Source organism: Dasypus novemcinctus, chromosome 17, assembly GCF_030445035.2.
Source record: "Dasypus novemcinctus isolate mDasNov1 chromosome 17, mDasNov1.1.hap2, whole genome shotgun sequence".
Classification (NCBI taxonomy): domain Eukaryota; kingdom Metazoa; phylum Chordata; class Mammalia; order Cingulata; family Dasypodidae; genus Dasypus; species Dasypus novemcinctus.
The window spans coordinates 84358618-84386613 of record NC_080689.1 but is presented as its reverse complement, the minus strand read 5'-3'; the positions used below and the strand labels follow the sequence as shown (position 1 = coordinate 84386613).

Genomic DNA, 27996 nt, shown 5'->3' with positions numbered 1-27996 from the left:
AAATAGTTGACCTCTGGTTCCAAGGCTATACAAGAATCTGAGTGATAAAAGATAGTCAAGAATTTACCCATGTGGGGTACATTATCCTGAAGGAACCTGCAATGTACTATGGGCTAGATGGACACAAATCACAAAGTAAATGTGAGCCAAAATAAACATGGAACCTATCCTTCTGCAACAGAGAGGAACTAATAGGAAGGCTCTAGTTTTGTTACAAAATGGATAGTAAAAGATATATTAGTGGTATAAAGAAAAACAGAAAAGACAAGAGCTATCTGTAATTATTAGTTTGGTGCAAAAGTAATTGTAGTTTTGCATTGTTGAAATTGCCATTTGATATTGGCATATATTGTTAAATAAATGTAGTTATGTTATAAGTTGTTTTAATGTGCATTTCTCACTTCATGAAATTTTGCAATTAACTTATTAATTGCTGTTTATTTTATATTTATTTTAGATTATGGAAATGATATTAGACAAAAAGCAAATTTGAGCGGTTTTCTTATTTGAGTTCAAAATGGGTCAAAAGCAGCAGAGACAACTTGCAACATCAACAATGCATTTGGCATTGTTGGATCTGCTAACTAACGTACAATGCAGTGGTGGTTCAAGAAGTTTTGCAAAGGAGATGAGAGCCTTGAAGATGAGGAGCATAGTGACTGGCCACTGGAAGTTGACAACCAATTGAGAGCAATCATAGAAGCTGGTCCTCTGACAACTACAGGAGATGTTGCTGAAGAACTCAACATCAACCATTTTATGGCATTTTAAGCAAATTGGAAAGGTGAAAAAGCTTGATAATTGAGTGTCTCATGAGCTGACCTAAAATCTTAAAAATCATCATTTTGAAGTGTCATCTCACTCTAGCAAGAATGAATCATTTCTTGATTGGATTGTGACGGGGGCAAAAGTGGATTTTATACAACTGCCAGTGACAACTAACTCAGTTATTGGTCCAAAAAGAAACTCCAAGCTCTTCCCGAAGCCAAACTTGCACCCCCCCAAAAAAGGCCATGGTCACTGTTTGCTCATCTGGCCGGTCTGATCCTCTACAGCTTTATGAATCCCGGTGAAACCATTACATCTGGGAAGCATGCTCAGCAAATCCATGAGATGCACTGAAACCTGCAATGCCTGCAGCCGGCATTGGCCCACAGAAAGGGCCCAGTTTTTCTCCATGACAGCACTCGACTTCAGGTAACCCAAACAACACTTCAAAAGTTGAACGAATTGGGCTATGATGTTTTGCCTCATCTGCCCTATTCACCTGCCTTCCTGCCAGTCGACTACCAGTTCTTCAAGCATCTTAATAACTTTTGGCAGGGGAAATGCTTCCACAACCAACAGGATGCAGAAAATGCTTTCCAAGAGTTCGTTGAATTCCAAAGCATAGATTTTTATGCTATGGGAATAAACAAAAATGTGTTGATTGTAATGATTCCTATTTTGATTAACAAAGATGTGTTTGAGCCTGGTTATAGTGATGTAAAATTAACAGTCTGAAACCACAATTTCTTTGCACTGACATAAAAATATTACAAGGTTTTATAAAATTGTCTAAAATGACTGTTGAGATGCACACATACAAATTCTATAGAGCACTGTAAGCTGGGAACTCCAAAGAAAGGTTTTGATGAATTTCCCAGGAGAAACTGGCAGGCAGAATTAGAGATGGACATTCTCTCTTCTGACTGCTTACAATTTACTGATGATTTAAATCTACACAGTAACAATTAGTCCAGTGGTTTCTTCACCAAACAAATGGGCATCATTACCTGGACAAGTTGACACATGAATCTAACCATCACAAAAGACAAGATTTCAAACCAGAGACAAGGAACACTGCCTCATGATCACCATCTCTTTGGTGGGCCTTATCTGGCAATATATGATAATCTACTTCTCCAATATAACTAAGCTATACTCATTCATAATACAACTAACTACTTATGATTCTTGTATTCCTTTTATTTGAACCTATAATTTTAAATATACCTATTAAATATATATCTCAGAGTCTAATGTCTTTGGATTGTTCATATGCTGGTTGAAACCTGAATCCCAAAAGAATTGCTGCCAACTCCTCTCCAGTTATTCATTATATCCAGAATCAGACCCCTGCATTGCCCTCACAGCAAATACTATCTCTGAAAATGAGCAACGAGATATTTAGTGAGACGGCTTGCTCGGTCGGTAGAGGTGGGGTCTGGCTGCGGATGAGGGGTCGGTCCAGCTCTGGACAAGGGGTCGGTCCCGCTTGGGACGAGGGGTCGGTCCGGCAGCAGATGAGGGATCGGTCTCACAAGGGGTTGCGCGGTTCGGCTGACGGGGTCGCCCGGCGAAGCCGGCGACGAAGGGGTCGCCTGGAGAAGCAGGCAACGAAGGGGTCGCCTGGAGAAGCAGGCGACGAAGGGGTCGCCCGGAGAAGCAGGCGACGAACTGGGGACAAGGGAGGCCAGGCCCTTGTCGGGGGCTCTCAGGACTGGAGGGCGCACGGCAGAAGAACTACTGCGGAGACAAGGTAAACACGCAAGTCCTCTTTATTGAGGGAGAGGCAACAGTTTTATAGGGGCTGGGGAAGGCTGATTGGTCGAAGCCACACCCTGTTCTGATTGGTTGCCGGAGAAAGGTCAGTGGGCGGTGCTGGATGGGGGAGGGGTGGTGGTTAGGGATTGGCTGTCGCTGTTGCTGGGGGAAGGGGCAGGGTTTAGGGATTGGTGGCTGCTGTTGCTGGGGTGGAGGGCAGACTTGAGTTTCCCGCCCACGCCTGGCTGTTGCTGCTGTCGGGGGGAGGGAAAAGGGCAGACTGGATTTTTCCGCCCTGCGCCTGTGCAGGGAGAAAGAAGAAGAAGGGTGCTGCCCCACAGGCATCGTGTGGCACCATCCGGGAGGAGGGGCGGCCGCGGAAGCATGGCTGCCGAGAAGGGGAGACCCCAGGGCACTCTGCGCCCATGCCGAGCTTCCTTCAGGGGTGGCGGTGGGTCCGACCAGCCACCCTATTATGGGGGCAGTGGCTTGGCTTGCCGCGGCTGCTCCCCCGCCAGGCCAGCAAACCACACTTCAGCCCGAGGGGTGACCGCAATTTAGATGTCACCCTTAGCACTGTCCTTTAGGTCAGTTTGTCAAATAACAAAGTAATTAGTAACCTAAAGTGCAGCCTCACCACCTACTGGTGATAGGTAAAATGGCTTCAGCTCCTAAGGTGTCATAGAGCACGTTCTTGATTTACTCCCACCCATAATCAGTGATATTTCTAGACTTATGCAAACAACATCAGGAACATTTTTAAACTTAACATATTAACTTAGGAAGAAATAAAAAAGAAGCCCTGACCTCATAACAGTTTCATTTTACTGGGTGGGACAGACAATAAACAAATGATATCTCTGCATCCTCTCTCATCCTGCTACTCTGAGATTTCCTCTCCTGTGTGCTAGGTGCACAGTGCAGGTACCAGAGCTCTTTTCTCCTCTGACTTGCCTTTCTGGTTCAGGAAGCTGAGGCAGATCCCTCAAGGTGGCGCCCACTGCCCCCTTCCCTCCTTTCCATCCTACTGGGATGGGCATGCTCACAGCACCCCTGTGGTGGGCACAGATGTCCCTGAGTGGCATGATGTAGTAGTGCCTCACTGCAGCTCCTGGTGCCTAGGGAGTTTGGCTCCCGCTCTCCCTCCAGGTCCTCTGACTTTTATAGGAAGAGAGATTGGACCAAGCTAATGGTAGAGTTTAGCAGGGTTATCTGCCCCCAGCTGCTTCTCAGGATCTCTAGGAAAGGGCAAAGTAAGCCATGAAATCTCCAGTGTCCCTGTTGTGTACCAAGCTCTCTGCCTGAACCAGAGGTTCCCTGCAGACTCACCTAGCAATCATTATTAGAGTCTATAAATGCTCTAATAATGATTGTAGTGGTGAATGCACAATTATGTAATTAAGCCAATTACCATTGATTGTATGAGTTGGGTGAATTGTATGCTTTATTAGCATGTATCAATAAAATTTATTTGTTTAAAAATATGTAGCAATAAAATTGATTTTTAAAAATTGAAAGGGGAAGAACTCTTCAGGAATAAGATAAAATCAAATTGAACACTCTAGGGAAACGGACTTTGGCCCAGTGGTTAGTGCATCCGTCTACAATATGGTAGGTCCGCGGTTCAAACCCCGGGCCTCCTTGACCCGTGTGGAGCTGGCCATGCGCAGCGCTGATGTGCGCAAGGAGTGCCGTGCCACGCAAGGCTGTCCCCCGCGTGGGGGAGCCCCACGCACAAGGAGTGCGCCCCGTAAGGAGAGCCGCCCAGTGTGAAAGAAAGAGCAGCCTGCCCAGGAATGGCGCCGCCCACACTTCCCATGCCGCTTGACAACAGAAGCGGACAAAGAAAAAAGACGCAGCAAATAGACACCAAGAACAGACAACCAGGGGAGGGGGGGAAATTAAATAAATAAATAAATCTTAAAAAAAAAAAATTGAACACTCTAACCCTTTGCAATATTGGAACATTCCTCTTCAGTATGAATTTAAATGAATAAAAATAAATATCTGATTTTTTTCTTTAAAATATCATTTTGTCTCCATTTGTAATTCATCTTTACATTCCTGTATTCCATATAGATCTGTGCTGTATAATCTCTGTCTGGTTCCCTCATATCATATGAGTAAAATAAAAATTTTAACAAAATTTTTTATATTCCTTAGGAAAATCATGATTTTACTTTTTTGAAAAATACATTTTAACAAATCTATTTTCATTTTCCAAAATGCCTCATATTCTCACTTCCCTCCTTACCAAGATTAAATTCTGTGATGCTGCTTAATAATGATTCCCTTACACACACCAAGAAATCACTTGCCCTTCCTATATTTTATTATCTTCATCCAGCAAAATGCTACCCATGGTAAAAACCCCACACTTCACATGCCCATATCCATGTCTCTGTGGTTGGAGAAACGTTCTAACTTGTCTCACTTTTTATGACCACTCACCTCATAAGGGTGCTGAATCTTGCCTCACAACCACACATAATTTCCCAGGACCCTTCACTCTCTACTCATTCTTTTAATCTTTCAAGTTCTAACGTCCCCCACATGGATGAACATGCTAGTAAAACCTGGGCATTTATAATCTATAATGGGAAATTATAGTCTGTAAATTAGCTCACTTTATCACTTGTCAGACCCTTCTTTTCTACTTGGGACCCATGATACATTTTTTTCTCTCATTTCTCTCCCTTCCCTGCCTGAATAATTTACTGGCCTAACTAAAGAAAAAGTAAGTACAAAAATTTAAAAATGCTAAAAATTGAGGAACAAGTCCAGAAGTCCCTCCTATGTATCCTCTGATCGAGGGATTCTCAAATGGAGGTTTTTCTCTTGTAGTATCACAAATATATCATACCACTGTCTTCTTGTCTCCATGGTTTCTTGTGAGAAATCAGCACTCCATCTTATTGGGTATCCTTATTTTTTTTGCATGCTTTTATCTTGTACTCAGAATTCTCACTTTGTCTTTGGCATTTGGCAATTTGGTCAGTGTGTGTCTTGAAGTTGGTCTATTTGGAGTACTTTGAATGGGAGTACATTAGACTTCTTTGACATGGATATCTACGTCCTTCAATAGGGTTGGGAAATTTTCTACCATTATTTCTTCAAATATTAGTTTTATCCCCTTTCCCTTCCCTTCCACTTCTGGGATACCCATGACATGTATGTATTCACAATTTTTCATGTCATTATTTCCCTGAGACCTTGTTCAATTTTTTCCATTTTTTTCTTCATACGTTCATTTCTATGTTCACTTTAAGAAGCAAATTTTTAAGCTCACCAATCATTTCTTTTGCTTCCTCAAATCTGGTATTTGTGATTCCAATATTTTTTAATTTGACATATTGCACCATTCATTCCCATAAGATCTGATTTTTTTCAATGTATGCCTTCAAAATTACTTTGTTCTCATCCAGTGTCTTCTTAATATCCTAATCTCTTCAGCCATCTCATTGAATTTATGAAGGAGGTTTGTTTGCACATCTATGATCAGTTGTCTCAACTTCTTTATGTCATCTGGAGGCTTATCTTGTTCTTTTAACTGGGCCATAGCTTCCTGTTTCTTGGTGTAGATTATAATTTTTTGTTGTGTCTTGGCATCTGGCTTACTAGCGTATTTACTCTTGGTGTAGTTTTCTCATTAGTTTCAGGCTTCCTGCCCTTTCTTCCTTGCTGGTTGTGCAGTAGGAGCCAAGGATGTAGTTGGTGTTACAAGATATGGAGGCTGAAGCTGCGCTCATTGCACAAGGTACCAAGGAAGCTTCTCCCAACTTTCTCCTTTGCCAGAGGTAGTGACTAAGTCACAGCTTTGTGGAATAATACAAGTTGTGCTGGCCTAGACTGTAGCTGCCCAGAGAGACTGATGAAGCTTCACACCCCTTTCTCCCTTGCCTTGGGTAGGGGTGGAGCTGTAGGTGTGGGCAACAATCTATGCGGTTCAGCTCCAAAGATGACCACAGTTGCCCCAGTAGAATTCTGATTATTCAGTCTTTGCAACCAAATGTACTGTTCATTAACTGGATAGGCTTGTGCAGGGTCCGACAGCCTCCTGCCTGCCAGAGTTGGGGCTGAAGTCTGAGCTAAGGTTGCAGGTTGATCTGGGTGAAATAAACTGGTTCCTACAGTCACTGTCATTTTTGTTCAGAATTGTTTGGCCACATGCTGGGAAAAGGGTCAAAATGGAAGGCAATGGCCTCTCCATGACTTCACCAGTTTCAAACTTTAGATGTTCTTAGCATTATACTTTAGCCAGCCAAATTTACTAATCAGTAGCTGAAAGCAGTGGCCAAACATCTCCTCCTCCCCTGTTTTTGAGAATGGAGCTTCCAATTCCAGTCACAGAATTGCACTGGGCGACTTGCATTGCCAACATCGGGTGATCAAATGCCTCCAAGACCTGGCCAGTAATTTCCTAGAGAGGCTGCTGCAGGTCCCCCAGCTTCCTCCCTGTAGAGGTGGGGCTGGGGCCTAGGCTAAACCTGCAACATGGCCTGGATGGAAAGAAGCCGCTTCCTACCAGCACTGTGAATTTCATTCCTCCCAGCTTCCCCTCTGCCAGGCGCTGAGTTAAGATGCCAGTTACCGGCCTCTTTCTCACTTGAAAAATTTCAAAGTTTAGCTGTTCTTAGGGTTATATTTTTGCCCACCAAATTTACTCATTAGTAGTCTTTTCCTCCCCCATATTTTGAAAGTGGAGCTTTCAGTTCCAGCCACAGAACAGAGGCCAAACTGAAATCAACATATGTCACTGGCTGAGCATCATCCCTTATAACCTAAGCATTCCTCAATGAGTATAGTATATTAAGGCACCCACAGTTACTGTTTGATGGCAATAAGAAATGAAAATAGCTATCTAAATTAAAAAAGAAGTTAGAGTACCAAATCAAACCATCTTTTGTGAAATGGAAAAGAAAGACATGGATGGGAAAGGGTCCAGTGAAGGAAAGAGTAAGGGAGGTAAATGACCTTCCACAGGGGAAGCTTTGAATAGGAAGGATCAAGGATTTAACCTTGGGAAGGACCAGAGTTGGAGGATTATGGGGGAGAAGGAAGAAGATGGAAGGGATAAGAAAAGAAGATGGTGAATTTTAAAAATTAAGGAGATACAGTGAAGAAAGAATCAATCAATCAGGCTGTAAATTTAAAAGACCCTAGCCTAGACAGTCAATTCACCCTGTCCTTTCATCTCCCCAATGAAAATTAGATTTCTATGGTACAGTCCCCTAAAGGATGTGGTTTCTCATACAGATGAGGGACACAAATAAATTCAAGTTTATTTGAAGAGGAAGCAGCAGGTGCTGCAAGATTCACTGCCCTACAGCCCTGGGGAGGAGGTTTGTGTTCGAGGTTGAAGCACTGTGGGAGGAGAGCTGCGAAATTGCTGACAGTAATAATCTCCCAGATCTTCAGGCTGGAATCTGCTGATGGTGAGAGTGAAATCTGTCCCAGACCCACTGCCACTGAATCGATCAGGGACCCCTGATGGCCGGGTGGATGCACGATAAATGAGCAGTTTAGGAGCCTGTCCTGGTTTCTAGTGATACCAGGCTAAGTAGCTGCTAACACTCTGACTGGCCTTGCACTTGAGGGTGACGGTCTCTCCTGCAGATGCAGCCACAGAGCCTGGAGACTGGGTCATCACGATGTCCCCACTGGCACCTGCAACCAGAGAAGAGCATAGAGCATACATTAAATCATGAATGTATAAAATATGAATCAAAATGTAGGTTTTCTTATTTATCATATATATTCAGATCTGCTTTAGATGAAATGGTTTGCTCACTCTGTATGTTAAAACAATCCTCCAGCTTTATAAAGATAATACTCTTCTAAACCTCTCACCTGAGGCCCAGAACACCAGCAGGATGAGCAGTTGGGAATGTGACATCATCTTGCTCACCAGCTGATGCACTCAGGCCCCATCTCCAGGGAAACTGCATTAATAGAGCCCTGAGCAGACAACTAAGTCCCCAAGGAGCATATGCAAATCCATAGAGAGTATAAAGTCAAACGTACCTGTGCAGTGAGTTGTGAAGATAAATAATGGAAAGAGAAAAATATCATGACCACAGGAAATGTAACTACACTCCTGCAAAAGGCGAGACATCAACTTAACACCACAAATTTCAAAACTATTCAGCACAATTCAGAAAATGAAATATTTTATCAGCAGTTGTATCCTTTCAAATCAACTGCAGCCATCTTGAAAACAAAACGAATTTGTAAGAAAATACATGCATCTCTAAGTGTACTATCATAACTTAATTAAATGTTATAAATATGGTGCCAAAATCTAGGTGGAATAGACTCATATCATTGGATAGATTAAGATGCAGTGCACGTATGGTGTATCTATCTCAGTCTAAATTTTAAACAGATATTTGAAGCTCCTCTTCAATATCCCAAAGAAATCTCACTTAATATATCCCAAACTAGTCCTCTGTATTGCCCTTAATACAGTATTACTCCCAGAAATGAGTCACCAAATATTTACAAGTCACCCTTAGGGCTGTCATTTAAGCCAACCACTTTCTAAAATCACTAATGTGGTGATTAGCAGACCTGAAGTGTAACATCTCCACCTAGTGGTCATACGTAAAATAGCTTCAGCTCTGAAGGTCTGATATAGCAGTTCATTTACTCCTACCCAAAACTAATGATACTTTTAGAACTATGCAGATAACAATTTCATGAACACTTCTAGGCACAGGACACTAGTCTGTGGATAACTAAGGTATTAGTGAGTGGTGCCCCTCGCATTTCCACCTCTTGATTCCAGGATTGTGACTCTCAGCTAGGGGAGAAATAGCACCATAGACTGAATGCTGGTTCAGAGCATAAAAAAGCTTCCTGGAAAGCATCGCCCCAGTCCTGCAGGCACTGTCACCTAGTTGACAAGGTAAGTGAGCCCTCATAGGACCAACACACTGTGATGGAAAAACCCTGTATTTTGTTGGGTTTATCTCCCATTCTCTCTCATTCAAAAGTCATGTTATTCATTAACAGCCATTATTAAAATCCTAGTACAAAAAGAAGTACCAGGACTGTATGAGATTGCAACTAGTATTTTTTTAATAAGTATATGAATGAAAAGATAAATTTACAAGTAAAACAGAATTCTAAGAAATAAACTAATGAGTAATTTTAGACTTTTTTTGTTATTTCATAAATTTGCAGAAATGAAAATAGGTTAGCATAGTCATAAATATTCAGGAAAAATAAATTTTGATACAGAGCCATGCTACCAAATATGAAAAATATTTTGGAGATTAGTGCTCTTAGATGCAAACAACAGAAATGGAGTGGGTTTAAGCTAACTCATATGAAAGTACAAAATGAATAACGTGCGGCTTACAGATCTGATCACAAGTTGGGGCAGCATAGGAAATGTGTGGGAAGTTAGATGGCATTAACACAGTCTGGGACATCACAAAAAGAGAAATACATGATCCACACTCCTACCACAGATAGACGGTGGACACTCCTGATGGCAACACCAATGCTGGATGCCAGTCATGAGACATTGGAGTTTGAAGACATCTACTGCTGCCATCATGGCAGAGGATTCAGTATGAAATATTTTAGACTCAGAGATGCATATTTAAAAAATTTCTATATGTTATGTCAAAATTGTGTGAATCTAGCAACTGTAAATAAATTGCTAAATGCAATTACATTTTTCCAACTTAGTGTTATTAGAGAATGCACAACAAGATATGTCCTCTTCCTGCATATTAGTATATAAGTAAGGAGAAATAAGACCAGCAAGATGGTGGCAGAGTAAGGAGCTCCTAGAGTCAGCTCATGCTACAGGGCAGTTAGTAATCCCCAGAGCTATCTAAAGCACCTGTCTCGTGGCTCCAGGAGACAAGAAGGTCATCATGCAACATCGTTGAAAGATTGGAAGGAGGATAATCCCCATTTGCAGAGAAGATTTGCAAGGAGGGCACTCCACATCGCAGAGACTGGTGCCCATCTTCCACTGGCTACACATGCTGCTTAAGGAGTAATTCCATGGCTGGAACTGGAAGCTTCACTTCCCAAAAATGGGGGAGGAAGAGAGGGTTCGGCACCAACTTAAGATACTGATCAGTGAATCTGGTGTGCTATCATCTAATCCTAAGGAGAGCTGAATTTTGAACCTGTCCATGTTAGAAAGTGGCCAGTAGCACCATTTTAACTGCACCTCTGGCACATGGGGAAACAGCATGGACTGAAAATCACAATGCTGCTAGAGACCAGCTTCTTTCCATCCTGACCAAATTGGACTTCTAGCATAAACCCCAACCCCACCTCTGGCAGGGACATAGCTGAAAAGGCACCAGCTTATCCAGGAAAATATAGGCCACACCAAGGAGGCTGGTGATCATCCTACTTGGCCACGCACGCCACCTCAGGGGCTACGCTGTGGCTGGAATTTGAATCTCCATTTCCCAAAAACAGGGAGGAAGAGGCAGTTGACCACTGATTTCAGGTACTGATTAATGAATTTGGATGGTTAGAGTATAACACTAAAAATAGCTAAAGTTTTAAAATGTCCAAGTCAGAAAGTGACTGGTAGCCACCATTTTGACTATGCACACAGCATGAGGACAAGCAGGCTCACTGAAAAGCACCATGACTGAAGGGACAGGTATCTTTCACCCAGGTTGTCCTGCAGTCCAATCATAGGCTTCAGCCCCACCTCTAGCAGGGAGAAGTTGTCGGGCCCTGCAGCAGCCTTTCCAGGTAAATGACGGTGCATTTGTCTAGCACTAATAGAATAGCATGATATGTATGGGACAACTGTCATCTTGGACCTGTACTGCTTAGATTGCTCCCCACACCTGCAGCTCCACCCCAACCCCAGGAAGGGGAGAAAGGCACTTGAAGCTTCATAAGTCTCTCTGGGCATTCACAGTCTAGAACTGCACAACTTGGATTATTATACACAGATGTAGCTTGGTCCAAACACCTGGCAAGAAGAAATTTGGAAGAAATTTCATCAGGCCCTGAGGCACTGAGGGCAGCTTGAGCCTCCACAGCTCACAATAATAACTGCATCTTTGGCTCCTACTACACAGCCAGCAAGGGAGAAAGGACAAGAAAGCCCTAAACTAAAGAGCAAAACTGCACCAGAATGAATACTCTAGGAAGCCAGACATCAAGGTACCAACAAAAAATTTCTATCCACACCAAGAAACAGGAAGATATGACCCACAAAAAGGAGCAAGATAGGCCTCCAGATGGCATAAAGGAGTTGAAACAACTAATCATAGATGTTCAAACAAATCTCCTTAATAAATTCATTGAGGTGGCTAAAGAAATTAAGGATATTAAGTAGACATTATATGAGAATAAAGGAGAATTTGAAAGTATATGTAGAAAAATAGCAGATCTTATTGGAATGAAAGACACAATAAATGAAATTTAAAATACACTAGAGTCATATAATAGCAGATTTGAGGAAGGAGATGAAAAGATTGGTGAGCTTGAGTAAATGGCCTCTGAAAGTGAACAAACAAAAGAACAGATGAAGAAAAGAAGGGAAAAATTGAACAGCATCTCAGGGAAATAAATGACAGTAAGAGACATGTAAACACATGTGTCATGGGTGTCCCAGTGCGACGGTTTGCTCGGTCGGTAGAGGTGGGGTCTGGCTGCGGACAAGGGGTCGGTCCAGCTCTGGACGAGGGGTCGGTCCCGCTTGGGACGAGGGGTCGGTCCTACTTGGGACGAGGGGTCGGTCCGGCAGCAGACGAGGGATCGGTCTCACAAGGGGTTGCGCGGTTCGGCTGACGGGGTCGCCCGGCGAAGCCGGAGACGAGGGGGTTGCCCAGAGAAGCAGGCGATGAACTGGGGACAAGGGAGGCCAGGCCCTTGTCGGGGGCTCTCAGGACTGGAGGGCGCACGGCAGAAGAATACCGCGGAGACAAGGTAAACACGCAAGTCCACTTTATTGAGGGAGAGGCAACAGTTTTATAGGGGCTGGGGGAGGCGGATTGGTCGAAGCCACGCCCTGTTCTGATTGGTTGCCGGCGAAAGGTCAGTGGGAGGTACTGGACAGGGGGAGGGGTGGTGATTAGGGATTGGCTGTTGCTGTTTTGCTGGGGGAAGGGGCAGGGTTTAGTGATTGGTGGCTGCTGTTGCTGGGGTAGAGGGCAGACTTGAGTTTCCCGCCCACGCCTGGCTGTTGCTGTTGTCGGGGGGAGGGAAAAGGGCAGACTGGATTTTTCCGCCCACGCCTGGCTGTTGCTGCTGTCGGGGGGAGGGAAAAGGGCAGACTGGATTTTTCCGCCCACGCCTGGCTGTTGCTGCTGTCGGGGGGAGGGAAAAGGGCAGACTGGATTTTTCCACCCTGCGCCTGCGCAGGGAGAAAGAAGGCATCGTGTGGCGCTATCTGGGAGGAGGGGCGGCCGCGGAAGCATGGCTGCTGAGAAGGGGAGACCCGAGGGCACTCTGCGCCCATGCCGAGCTCCCTTCAGGGGTGGCGGTGAGTCCGACCAGCCACCCTATTATGGGGGCAGTGGCTTGGCCTGCCATGGCCACTCCCCCGCCAGGCCAGCAAACCACACTTCAGCCCGAGGGGTGGCCGCATCCCAGAAGGAGAAGAGAGAGGGGGGACGGGGCAAGATGGTGGCTTAGTGAGTGCACCTGATAATCTCTCCTGCAGAAAAACAGCTGGGCAGCATTGGAAATTCTTCAGGACCAGACTGTTTCAGGATTTTGCAGGGCAGGAGGTGTCTGAACATCGATTTGGTGGGAAGGTAACAGAAAATTCATGTATAAGATAAACTGAGGCTCTATTACAAGGAGGTGGGGGCTGCAAGCAGGATGCTTCCTCCTGGGGTGGTCGCAGCTGCAGCACTGGCACTGCGGCGGTGATTCCTGGAGGTTGGGCAGTACTGGGGAATTCATAAGCCCTGAGCAGACTATTGGGGGGCTAACAGGGCAGGAGGCCTTCACAGACCAATTTGGGGAGACAGATGGGAGTTTTATTTTGAGGCGGGGAATTTTTGATTGCGGACACAAATAATAGCGCTTCCGCCTAGAGCCCTGCCCCCAAGGCCAGCTGCCAATCTGCAGCAGCCTTAAATCGCTCACAATAAAGAGACGTCACCAGGAGGGTCTTTCAGGGGTTGGCAGGATGGGAGATGTCTGGAAGCTGATTAGAGGAATATTTTGCGAAGCGTGGGAATTTTGGTTTCGGATGCTGATATTGGCACTTCTGGCTGGAGCACCGCCCCCTGGACCTGGCTACTGATCTGCAGCATCATTAAATTGGCTGCAGGGTAGAGGCGCCCCCAGGTGGCTGTTTTGGGGGCTTACTGGGTGGGAGGTATCCTGAAGTTGAATTGATGATACAGCCACAGAAGAGACCCTAGTGAGAGGGGGAATTGCGGCTTTCTGACACATAGGTCAGAGTATGCAGATGTGACCTCCCCCATAGGGCTGGCACCCAGCTGTGGGGATCCCTGAAGGCTGTGTTGCACTGTGGTGCTCCCAGGCTCCCTGTTAACCAGATTTGAGGTTGCCAGATCTGTGTTCCCTAAACCCTGGTGGCCCACATCGCAGAAACTCACACCTCTTGAGCCTTCAATATCACAGAATTTCCATCCCAGAATCCACAATGCCCTGAGGTCCATCTGAGGTTCTTGAATGTCCTAGCCATCAAGTTTGTATTTTTTTCTTTTTTGTTTTTGTTTTGTTTTCTTATTTTTATTTTATTTTTTATTGTCCTGATTGCTAACATTGCATTATCTCCTAGTCTTTTATCCCATTGTATCCCCCAAGTTCTTTTTTTTTTTTTTTTTTTTTAGTTATTTAGGGGGGTTTTTTGTTGTTGCTGTTGTGGTTGTTCTATATCTTTTTTTTCTTTTCCTTACTTGTTCCCCTCCCTTTACCCACCCCTTTTTCTTTCTGTCTTTCTTCTCTTTTTTTTCTTCTTTCTTGTCCCTCATTTTCTTCTTATTTTATTTTATCTTAATTATACAATAGGTGCTGCAGGGAACACCTCACATTTGCTGGGTTTCCTCATCCTCCATTGCCTCATTTCTGTATGAACTGACTTTGGCTACCTACACTATCCCCTTTCCCCCACATCTTGATACCCTCCATCATCTACTGTCTCTCCTATATTCCACCTCCTTTTCTTGGATCCCCAAATTGTCTAACTCTTAATTTCTAATACCTTTGTTTTGTTTTCTGTCTTTTATCCATTCTTGAAACTATTGCCTTTCTTTTCTCTTTCCCTCCCTCACAAAAGTACTAGCTTTTAAATTCATACCATATTCCTCCCATATTCAGTCGACTACATCATGATAGGTACTCTACTTACAGCTATACCTCTACACAACTTACATGAATCTAATATCCATCCTCCCAGATCTCATATTGATGCTCTTTTAACATTTATTACCAATACTACTTTACACATTTTCCTTTCTTACACAATTGCCTTTCCCTGGCCCTAATACTTTCCTTCAAAGTGAACTCAGCCAGCAATAAGAAATTAGAATAAGAATAGCAAAGTGACAAAGAGAAAATATAACACTTACACAAAAACAACAGCTAATTAATCCCCAAGACTAGACAAAGAAACTAAGGAACTGATTAAACCCATCAAGATAAAATGATGACCAGACAGCAACAAAAATCTACGAACCAAACCAGCAATCAGGAAAACATGGCTGAATCCAATGAACAAACTAAAAACCAGGAAGGGGAGCAGAGTATGCCAACATGAAACTTCCCCTTCAAGTAATTCTTAAGGGAGCTCTGCAGGAAGAAAGGAAAAAACAAGACAGGCAGAGTTGGAGGAGAGTGTAAGAGCAACAAAAAAGACAAAAAGAGAAGAAAAACAAACAAACAAAATGTAACAAACACAAGTCCAATCAAAATATGGCTAACATAAATAATTCCTTGAAAGTAATAACACTGAATGTCAATGGATTAAACTCACCTGTCAAAAGATTCAGACTGGGACATTGGATAAGGAAATATGACCCATCTATATGCTGTCTACAAGAGACACATCTTAGACCCAGAGATTCATGGAGGCTGAAAGTGAATGGTTGGAAAACAATCTTACAAGCAAACAATAACCAAAAAAAGGCAGGATTACTTATATTAATATCAGACAAAATAGACTTTAAATGTGAAATAATTGTCAGAGTCAAAGATGGATACTACATATTAGTGAAAGGGACAATCTCTCCAGAAGAACGAACAATCATAAATATTTATGCTCCTAACAAGAGCGCCTCTAAATACGTGAGGCAAATGCTGGAAAAGCTAAGTGAAAGAATAGATGCATCTACAATTCTAGAGGGGGATTTTAATACAACACTATCAACTCTGGACAGAACGTCTCAAAAGAGAATCACTAAAGAAACAAAACATTTGAACAGTGTATTAGAGGAGCTGATCTAATAGATATATACAGATCATTACACCTAAACACAGCAGGATATACACTTTTCTGAAGTGCACATGGATCATTCTCCAAGATAGACCATATGCTAGGCCACAAAGAAAGGCTTAAAGAATTCAGAAAGATCAAAATCATACAAAATAATATCTCTGACCACAGTGGAGTGAAGCTGGAAATTTGCAAGGGACAGAGGCCCAGATTTCACACCACGATTTGGAAATTAAACAGCACACTCTTAGAAAAACAGTGGGTCAAAGAGGAAATCTCAAAAGAAATCAGTGACTACCTTGAACCAAATGATAATGATAACACAACATACCAAAATTTATGGGATGCAGCAAAAACAGTACTGAGAGGGAAATTTATAGCCATAAATTCATACATCAAAAAAGAAGAAAGAGCAAAAATTGAAGAACTAACTGCACATTTGGAGGAATTAGGAAAAAAACAACAAAGTAATCCAACAGGAAGAAGGAAGGAAATAACAAAGATAAGAGCAGAACTAAAGGAAACTGAAAATAAGAAAGCACTTGAAAAGATAAACAAGATCAAGAGCTGGTTTTTTGAGAAGATCAATAAAATTGACAAACCTTTAGTGAAACTAACAAAGAAAAAAAGAGAGAAGATGCAAATACACAAAATAAGAAATGAGAAAGGAGATATCACCACTGGCCCCGTAGAAATAAAGACTATCATAAGAGGAAACTTTGAAAAACTATATTTCAACAAAAATGACATTTCAGAGGAAATGGACAAATTCCTAGAAACACATAAGCAGCCTATATTGAGGAAAGAAGAAATTGATGATCTCAACAAACCAATCACAAGTAAAGAGATAGAATCAGTCATTAAAAACCTCCCAACTAAGAAGAGCCCAGGGCCAGAAGGCTTCACAGGTGAATTCCACAAAACATTCAGGAAAGAACTAACACCAATCCTGCTGAAACTCTTCCAAAAAATTGAAACAGAGGGAACATTGCCTAACTCCTTCTATAGTGCCAACATTACCCTCATACCAAAGCCAAACAAAGAAACCACAAGAACGGAAAATAACAGACCAAACTCTAATGAACCTAGACGCAAAAATACTTAACAAAATACTTGCTACTTGTATTCAACAACACATTAAACAAATTATACACCAAGACCAAGTAGGATTCTTTCCTAATATGCAAGGTTGGCTCAACATAAGAAAATCAATCGATGTAATACACCATATAAACAGATTGAAGGGAAAAAAAATCACATGATTATATCTATAGATGCAGAAAAAGCATTTGACAAAATACAGCACACTTTCTTGACAAAAACACTCCAAAAGATCAGAATATAAGGAAATTTTTTGAACATGATAAAGAGTATATATGAAAAACCTACAGCCAACATCGTCTACAATGGAGAAATCCTAAAATCCTTCCCTCTAAAGTCAGGAACAAGACAAGGATGCCCACTCTCTCCCCTTCTATTTAACATTGTCTTAGAAGTACTTGCTCGAGCACTGAGGCAAGAACCAGATATAAAAGGCATTCAAATTGGAAAGGAAGAAGTCAAACTTTCAATATTTGCAGATGACATGATCCTACACATAGAAAACCCTGAGAGGTCTACAAAAAAGCTTCTAGAACTCATAAATGAGTTTAGTAAAGTTGCAGGTTATAAGATCAAAGCACAAAAATCAGTAGCATTTCTGTACACCAATAATGAGCAAGATCAGGAGGAAATCAAGAAACAAACACCGTTCACAATAGTAAATTAAAAAATCAAATATTTAGGAATAAATTTAACTAAAGATGTAAAAACTTATACACCGAGAACTATACAAGACTGTTCAAGGAAATCAAAGAAGACCTAAATAAATGGAAGAATATTCCCTGTTCATGGATAGGAAGACTAAATATTAGTAAGATGTCTATCCTTCCAAAACTGATCTATACATTCAATGCAATCCCAATAAAAATCAACACAGCCTTCTTTAAGGAACTAGAAAAACTAACTGTGAAATTTATTTGGAAAGGAAAGAGGCCCCAAATAGCCAAAGACATATTGAAAAAGAAAAACGAAATTGGAGGAATCACACTACCTGACTTCAAAACATACTACAAAGCTACAGTAGTGAAAACAACATGGTATTGGCATAAGGAGAGACACACAGACCAATGGAATCGAATTGAAAGTTCTGATATAGAACCTCATATATATAGCCACTTAATATTTGATAAAGCCACCAAACCCTCTCAACTGGGAGAGAATGGCCTATTCAACAAATGGTGCCTGGAGAACTGGATATCCATATGTAGAAGAATGAAAGAGGATTACCATCTCACACCTTATACAAAGATCAACTCAAGATGGATCAAAGACCTTAATATTAGAGCCAAGACCATAAAGACTGTGTAAAGCAGTGTAGGGAAACATCTATAAGACCTTGTAATAGGAAATGGCTTCATGAACATCACACCAAAAGCACGAGCAGCAAAAGAACAAATAGTTAAATGGGACTTCCTCAAAATTAAAGCCTTCTGCACCTCAAAGGAGTTTATCAAGAAAGTGAAAAGGGAACCTACACAATGGGTGAAAATATTTGGCAACCACATATCTGATAAGAGAATTATAACTTGCATGTATAAAGAACTCCTATATCTTGAAAACAAAAAGATAAACAACCCATTTAAAAAATGGGAAAAAGATTTAAACAGACACTTCTCCAAAGAAGAAATATAAATGGCTAAAAAGCACATGAAAAAAATGCTTCAAATCTTTAGCTATCAGGGAAATGCAAGTCAAAACTACAATGAGATACTATATTACTCCTATAAGATTGGCAGCTATGAAAAAAACAGAAGAATACAAATGCTGTAGAGGATGTAAAGAAATGGGAACACTCATCCACTGCTGGTGGGAATGCAGGAGGATCCAACCATTCTGGAGGACAGTTTGGCAGTTTCTCAAAAAACTAACCATAGATTTGCCATATGACCCAGCAATACCTCTGCTGGGTATATACCCAGCAGAACTGAAAACAAGGACACAAACTGATATATGTACACCAATGTTCTTAGCAGCATTGTACACTATCACCAAAAGTTCGAATCAACCCAAATGCCCATCAACAGATGAGAGGATCAATAAAATGTGGTATATACATACAATGGGATACTACTCGGCTTTAAGAACAAATACACTCAAAACACACGTGATAACATGGATTAATCTTGAGAACCTTATGTTGAGTGAAGCAACCCAGGCATTGAAGGACAGATACTACATGACCTCAATGACATGAAATAAGCAAGCTGCCTCAGAGCGCTAGAGACTGGAAGATAGGCTTACAGGAAATCGGGGGGTAGAGGAAGGATGTAAGCTGACATCTACATGGGTGAAATCTATGATAAGCTGGAGGTAAGTATGTGCACAAGGAAGAGATAAAATGGGGACATAGGGTTACCTTTGGGTGGGGCTTTGCATGTTTGAGGGCGGTTAGGAATGGGCAGATTGGTAATATTGCCCAAGAAATTGGGGGGAGGGAGGGGAAACATATGAACATAGGAGATTGTCAGGTGTTGGTTGAGAATAAAATGCTGAGAAAAACTTTTCAAAATATAATTAGGAAAGTTACCTGTTTAAGATACTCAAAGGGGATAATCTGACACAGGACAGACTCCTAGGGAATATCTGAATGCTCATTTTGCCAGAGTGGGTTATACCATTGGGTAGAGACCCATATAATGAGAGTGAAGGTAGACCCACATCCTGGGGAGGACTAATGCCATCAAATAGAGGAAACCGTATCTCTCAAGAGAAAGGGTGGCTCCCAGGTCATTAGAGCAGTTGAGCAAGTCAAGCCTTCAACACTGGTGCAAGTATCTCTGAACATGGCTCCTCAAGAAATGAAGATTGACTGTCACTGTGGGCCCCAAGGGGAGGGGGAAATAGATATTGAATAGATGGAACCAAAGTAAATGTGAGGGCAAATGAAGTGTTTCACAAGAGTACACAAGGATGGATGTAAAACATGTAATATTACACCAAAAACAGATAAGGGACGACAGACTAATAATGCAAACCATAATGTAAAACATAGGATAACTAAAAAATTTAGAAAACTGTGTAGCTTAAAGTATAAACCACAATGTAAACACAAATGTTACCTTGTTTGAAAGCTATTGTCTCAATATCTGTACATCAGTTTCAGTAAATATGATATGAATAAGTTAAAAGATTATCACTGTGGAAGGGAAAAGGTTTTATAATGGATATGTGGGAGTACTGTATATTGTATATATGAATTACTGTGATCTAAGGCTCTTGTGAAGGGAAGCTCAATAATTAGGAAAAAAGAAAAGAAAAAGATAGGATGTAGAATTTTTCCATATGTATTCTAGATCTAGCCTTTAAATTCATTGCTATATTCCATTTTACTAGTAAGGGAACCTGACATTATATTAGGCTTCAATTTTCAGGAAGTTCTGGATCACAGAGTGGTTCAATAATGGCAATGGAGGAATACTGGTATAGGATACTATTGACAGGTGATATACGGCTGACAGGGACTATACAGGACATATGTCCAGGGTGCATTGTAATGTTTGGATATACTCATAGTGGAAATAATTAAAAACAACAGCTGGGGTGGTACTGGGTTCCTGGCCAGGGGGGGGCTCTGTCGTGGTCCCTAGGGGAGCAGCGGCAGTCCCCCAGGTGCAACGGTAAGGACCAGGAAGGAATGAGGGTCCAATAGTGAGCCCCTGATACTAATGACTATGCTTGTGAGCCTATACACCTGAAATAAGAACAAGGCCTAGAGCAGCACTGTGCCTAAGAGTTCCCTCCTGACAGCCTCCATGTTACTCAAATGTGGCCAGTCTCTAAGCCAAACTCAGCATGTAAATGCAATGCCTTCCCCCCAGCGTGGGACATGACACCCAGGGAAGAGCCTCCCTGGCACTGAGGGATAACTCCCAAGTACCAGCTGATGACGTAACTAGAAAATGACCTTGAATTAAAGGTTCAACGTGGACCAGCAGAATATACCTATTAAATGTATCTCTCAGAGTCTAATGTCTTTGAATTGTTCATATGCTGGTTGAGACCTGAATCCCAAAAGAATTGCTGCTAACTCCTCTCCAGTTACTCATTATATCCAGAATCAGACCCCTGCATTGCCCTCACAGCAAATACTATCTCTGAAAATGAGCAACAAGATACTTAGATGTCACCCTTAGCACTGTCCTTTAGGTCAGTTTGTCGAAAAACAAAGTAATTAGTAACCTAAAGTGCAGCCTCACCACCTCCTGGTGATAGGTAAAATGGCTTCAGCTTCTAAGATGTCATAGAGCAGGTTCTTCATTTCCTCCCACCCAAAATCAGTGATATTTCTAGACTTAAGCAAACAGCACCAGGAACATTTTTAAACTTAGGACATTAACTTAGGAAGAAATAAAAAAGAAGCCCTGACCTCATAATGCTTTCATTTTACTTGGAGGGATAGGCAATAAACAAATAATATCTCTGCATCCACTCTCATTCTGCTTCTCTGAGATTTCCTCTCCTGTGTGCTAGGTGTGCTGTGCAGGTACCAGAGCTCTTTTCTCCTCTGACTTGCCTTTCTGGTTCAGGAAGCCTAGGTAGATGCATCAAGGTGGCACCCACTGCCACCTTCCCTCCTTTCCCTCCTACTGGGATGGGCATGCTCACAGCATCCCTGTAGTGGTCACAGATGTCCCTGGGTGACATGATGCAGTAGTGCCTCACTGCAGCTCCTGATGCCTAGGGAGTTTGGCTCCCACTTTCCCTCCAGGTCCTCTGACTTTTATAGGAAGAGAGATTGGACCAAGCTAATGGTAGAGTTGAGCAGGGCTATCTGTCCCCAGCTGCTTCTCAGGATCTCTAGGAAAGCTCAAAGTAAGCCATGAAATCTCCAGTGTCCCTGTTGTGCATCAAGCTCTGCCTAAACCAGAGGTTACCTGCAGACTCACCTAGAAATAATTATTAGAGTCTACAAATGCTCAATAATGATTGTAGTGATGAATGCACAACTATGTAATTAAGCCAAATACCATTGATTGTACAATTTGGGTGAATTGTATGCTTTATTAGTATGTATCAATAAAATTTATTTGTTTAAAAATATGTAGTAATAAAATTGATTTTTAAAAATTGAAAGGGGAAGAACTCTTCAGGAATAAGATAAAATCAAATTGATCACTCTAACCCTTTGCAATATTGGAACATTCCTTCTTCAGTATGAATTTAAATGAATAAAAATAAATACCTTATTTTTTTCCTTTAAAATATCATTTTGTCTCCATTTGTAATTCATCTTTACATTCCTTTATTCCATATAAATCTGTGCTGTATTGAGTTTTCCTTTCGACAAGTTATAATCTCTGTCTGGTTCTCTCATATCATGAGTAAAATAAAAATTTTAACACAAATTTTTTATATCCTTAGGAAAATCATGATTTTACTTTTTCTGAAAAATACATTTTAAAAAATTTATTTTCATTTTCCCTAATGCGTCATATTCTAACTTACCTGCTTACCCAGATTAAATTCTGTGATGCTGCTTAATAGTGATTCCCTTACACACATCAAGAAATCACTTGCCCTTCCTGTATTTTATTATCTTCATCCAGCAAAACCCTACCATTGGTAAAAACCCCCACTTCACATGCCCATATCCATGTCTCTGTGACTGGAGAAACGTTCTAACTTGTCACTTTAAATTTATGACCACTCACCTCATTAGGGTGCTGAATCTTGCCTCACAATCATACATAATTTCCCAGAACCCTTCACTCTCTACACATTCTTTTTATTTTTCAAGTTCTAACATCCCCCACATGGATGAACATGCTAGTAAAACCTGGGCATTTATAATCTATAATGAGAAATTATAGTCTGTAAATTAGTTCACTTTATCACTTGTCAGCCCCTTCTTTTCTATTTGGGACCCATGATATATTTTTTTCTCTCATTTCTCTTCCTTCCCTGCCTGAATAATTTCCTGGCCTAACTAAAGAAAAAATAAGTACAAAAATTTAAAAATGTTTAAAAAAAGAGGATCAAGTCCAGAAGTCCCTCCTATGTATCCTCTGATTGAGGGATTCTCAAATGGAGGTTTTTCTCTTGCAGTATCATAAATATATCATACCACTCTCTTCTTGTCTTCATGGTTTTTTGTGAGAAATCAGCACTCTATCTTATTGGGTATCCTTATTCTTTTGCATTGCTTTTATCTCATTCTCAGAATTCTCACTTTGACTTTGGCATTTACATTTTGGTCAGTGTGTGTCTTGAAGTTGGTCTATTTGGAGTATTCTGAATGGGAGTACATTGGGCTTCTTAGACATGGATATCTATGCCCTTCAATAGGGTTGGGAAATTTTCTACCATTATTTCTTCAAATATTAATTTTATCCCCTTTCCCTTCTCTTCTACTTCTGGGATACCCAAGACATGTATGTTTTCAGGACTTTTCATGTCATTAGTTCCCTGAGAACTTGTTCAATTTTTTCCATTCTTTTCTTCATCCGTTCATTTCTATGTTCACTTTCAGAGGCCATTTTTTAAGCTCACCAATCATTTCTTTTGCTTCCTCAAATCTGGTATTTGTGATTCCAATATTTTTTAATTTGACATATTGCACCATTCATTCCCATAAGATCTGATTTTTTTCAATATATGCCTTCAAATTTTATGTTGTGCTCATCCAGTGTCTTCTTAATATCCTTAATCTCTTTAACTATCTCATTGAATTTATTAAGGATATTTGTTTGAACATCTATGATTAGTTGCCTCAACTTCTTTATGTCATCTGGAGGCTTATCTTGTTCTTTTAACTGGGCCATATCTTCCTGTTTCTTGGTGTGGATTATAATTTTTGGTTGTGTCTTGGCATCAGGCTTACTAGAGTATTTACTCTGGGTGTAGTTTTTCTCATTAGTTTCAGGCTTCCTGCCCTTTCTCCCTTGCTGGTTGTATAGTAGGAGCCAAGGATGTAGTTGGTGTTACAAGATATGGAGGCCGAAGCTGCCCTCATTGCACCAGGTACCAAGGAAGCATCTCTCAACTTTCTCCTTTACCAGGAGTAGGGACAAAGTCATAGCTTTGTGAAATAATACAAGTTGTGCTGGACTAAACTGTAGCTGCCCAGAGAGACTGGCAAAGCTTCACACCCCTTTCTCCCTTGCCTTGGGTAGGGGTGGAGCTGTAGGTGTGGGCAACAATCTATGCAGTTCAGGTCCAAAGATGACCACAGTTGCCCTGGTAGAATTCCAATTATTCAGTCTTTGCCAGCCAAATGTACTATTCATTACCTGGATAAGCTTATGCAGGGCCCTCCATCCTCCTCCCTGCCAGAGGTGGGGCTGAAGCCTGAGCTAAGGCTTCAGGGTGATCTGGGTGAAAAAAACTGGTTCCTACAGTCACTGTGATTTTGTTCAGCCTGGTTTCCCTCACGCTGGAGACAGGATCAAAATGGAGGACAAAGGCCTCTTTCAGACTTCAACAGTTTCAAACTTTAGATGTTCTTAGTGTTACACTTTATCAAGCCAAATTTACTCATCAGTAGCTGAAAGCAGTGGCCAAACATCTTCTCCTCCCCTGTTTTTGGGAATGGAGCTTCCAATTCCAGCCACAGAATTCCTCTAGGGTGATTTGCATTGCCAAGTTTGGGTGATCAAATGCCTCTGAGACTTGGCCAGTAATTTCCTAGAGAGGCTGCCACAGGCCCCAGCTTCCTCCATGTAGAGGTGGGGCTGGGGCCTAGGCTAGACCTGCATTATGGCCTGGATGGAAGGAAGCCAGTCCCCACTGCACTGTGATTTTCAGTCCTCCCCGCTTCCCCTCTGCCAGGCACTGAGTTAAGATGCCAGCTACCGGCCTCTTTCTCACTTGAACAATTTCATACTTAATTGTCCTTAGGGTTATATTTTTGTCCAGCGAATTTACTTATCAGGAGCTGAAGTTGGTACCCAACCGTCTCTTCCTCCCCCATATTTCAAAAGTGGAGCTTTCAATTCCAGCCACAAAGCAGCAGCCAAACTGAAATCAACATATTTCATTGGCTGAGCATCACCCCTTATAACCTAAGTAGTCTTAAATAAGTATAGTATATTAAGGCACCCATAATTACTATTTGATGGCAAAAAGAAATGAAAATGATTATCTAAATTAAAAAGGAAGGTAGAGTAGCAAATCAAATACTCTTTTGTGAAAATGAAGAGAAAGGCATGAATGACAAAGGGTCCAGTGAATGAAATGAGTTAGGGACGTAAATGACCTTCCATAGGGGAAGTTTTGAATATGACGGATCAAGGATTTAATCTTGGGAAGGACCAGAGTTGGAAGATAATGGGGGAGAAGGAAGAATATGGAAGGGATAAGGAAAGAAGATGATAAATTTTTAAACACTAAGGAGATACAATGAATAGAGAAGCAATCCATCAGGCTGTAAAGTATAAAAGACCCTAGCCTAGAGGGTCAACTCACCCTGTCACTAGATCTGGCTAAGAGAAAAAAAGATTTCTATGGTACAGTCCCCTAAAGGATGTGGTTTCTCAAACAGATGAGGGAGGCAAACATATTCAAGTCTATTTGAGGAGGAAGCAGCTGGTGCTGCAAGACTCACTGCCCTACAGCCCTGGGGAGGAGGTTTGTGTTCGAGGTTGAAGCACTGTGGGAGGATAGCCATAACTATGCTGACAGTAATAATCTCCCAGATCTTCAGGCTGGAATCTGCTGATGGTGAGAGTGAAATCTGTCCCAGACCCACTGCCACTGAATCGATCAGGGACCCCAGATGGCCGGTTGGATGCATTATAGATGAGTAGTTTAGGAGCCTGTCCTGGTTTCTGGTGGTACCAATGTAAGTTGCTATAAACACTCTGACTGGCCTTGCACTTGAGGGTGATGGTCTCTCCTGCAGATGCAGCCACAGAGCCTGGAGACTGGGTCATCACGATGTCCCCACTGGCACCTGCAACCAGAAAAGAACATAGATCATACATTTAATTTTGAATGTACAAAATATGTATCTAAATGTAGGTTTTCTTATTTATCATATATATTCAGAACTGCTTTAGATGAAATGGTTTGCTCAATCTGCATGTTAAAACCATTCTCAAAATTTATAAAGATAATACCCTTCTAAACCTCTCACCTGAGGCCCAGAACACCAGCAGGATGAGCAGTTGGGAATGTGACATCATCTTGCTCACCCAACTGATGTACTCAGTCTGCACTTCGAAGGATACTGCATTAATAAGGCTCTGAGCAGACAACCAAGTCCCCAAGGAGCAAATGCAAATTAATAGAGAGTATAAAGGCAAATGTACCTGTGCAGTGAGTTGTGAAGATAAATAATGGAAAGAGATAAAAATATCATGGGCACAGGAAATGTAACTACATTCCTGCAAAAGGCAAGAAATCAAATTAACTGTCAACAATAGTCGGAAATTGAAACAATTCGGAAAATGAAATATTTTTTCAGCAATTTTACTCTTTCAAATCAACTGCACCCATCTTGAAAACAAAAGGAATTTGTAAGAAAATGCATGCATCTGTAAGTGTAATATCAGAACTTAATTAAGTGTTGTAACTATGGTGCCCAAACTTAGGTGGAATATACTCATATCATTGGATAGATTAAGATGCAGTGCACGTATGGTGTATGTATCTCAGTCTAGATTTTAAACAGGTATTTGAAGCTCCTCTTCAACATCCCAAGGGCACCTCACTTAATATATCCAAAAAAAGACCTTCGTATTGCCCTTAATACAAATAATACTCCCAGAAATGAGTCACCAGATACTTACAAATCACCCTAAGCACTGTCATTTAAGTCAGCCATTTTATAAAACCACTGATGACCTGATTAGCAGAACTGAAGTGTAACACCTCCACCTAGTGGTCATAGGTAAAATGGCTTCAGCTCCCAAGGTCTGATAGAGCAGTTCATTTATTCCTACCCAAAACTAATGATACTTTTAGAACTATGCAGATAACGATATCATGAACACTTCTGGGCATAGGACACAATTCTGTGGATATTAGTGAGTGGTGGGCAATATTCTGTGGATATTAGGGTATTAGTGAGTGGTGCCCCTCTCATTTCCACCCCTTAATTCCAGGATTGTGAACCCCAGCTAGGGGAGAAATAGCACCACAGAGTGAATGCTGATTTAGAGCATACAAAGCTTCCTGGAAAGCATTGCCCCAGCCCTGCAGGTGCTGTCACCTAGTTGACAAGGTAAGTGAGCCCTAATAGGACCAACACACTGAGATGGAAGGACCCTGTATTTTGTTGGGTTTATCTCCCATCCTCTCTCCTCCAAATGTCAGGTTATTCATTAACAGCCTTTATTGTAATCCTAGTACAAAAAAGAGTACCAGGACTGTATGAGATAGCAACTATAGTATTTGTATAATAAGTATATGAATGAAAAGATAAATAAATAAATGATATAAATCAATTATGTAAAATTTATTTACAAGTAAAACAGAATTATAAGAAATAAACTAATGAGTGATTTTAGATTTTTTTTTGTTATTTCATAAATTTGCAGAAATGAAAATAGGTCAGCATACCCATAAATATTCAAGGGGAAATAAAGTTTAACAAAGGATAATGCTACCAAATATGAAAAATGTTTTAGGGATTAGACTCTTGGATGCAAACAACAGAAATGGAGTGGGTTTTGCTAAGCAAAAATGAAAGTATAAAATGAATATCCTTGGCTTACAGATCTGATCACAAGCTGGGGCAGCATAGGAAATGTGTTGGAAGTTAGATGGCATTAACACAGTCTGGGACATCACAAAAAGAGAAAGACATGATCCCACTCCTACCACAGATGGAAGGTGGACACTCCTGATGACAACATCAATGCTGGATGCCAGTCATGAGACACTGGAGGTTGAAGACATCTACTGCTGACATCATGGCAGAGGATAGTTTAGACTCAGAGATGCATATTAGAAAATTTTCCACATGTTATGTCCAAATTGTGTGAATCTAGCAACTGTAAATAAATTGCTAAATGCAATTA

The 27996-nt window shown here is 41.4% G+C and overlaps 2 gene segments (V, D, J or C); both read right to left on the bottom strand.

Moving 5' to 3' along the window:
• The window catches only part of LOC111760351 (immunoglobulin kappa variable 1-39-like), a 43317-nt gene extending 34888 nt beyond the window's left edge, over positions 1 to 8429 (bottom strand). The window contains 1 exon segment of the V gene segment in view: positions 8377 to 8429. Within this exon segment, the coding sequence occupies positions 8377 to 8425 (49 nt within the window).
• Positions 8430 to 25581: 17152 nt separating this feature from the next.
• LOC101431982 (immunoglobulin kappa variable 1-39-like) lies at positions 25582 to 26190 on the bottom strand. The segment is given in 2 exon segments: positions 25582 to 25925; positions 26109 to 26190. Coding segments are annotated over 2 exon segments (393 nt in total).
• Positions 26191 to 27996: the final 1806 nt, after the last annotated feature.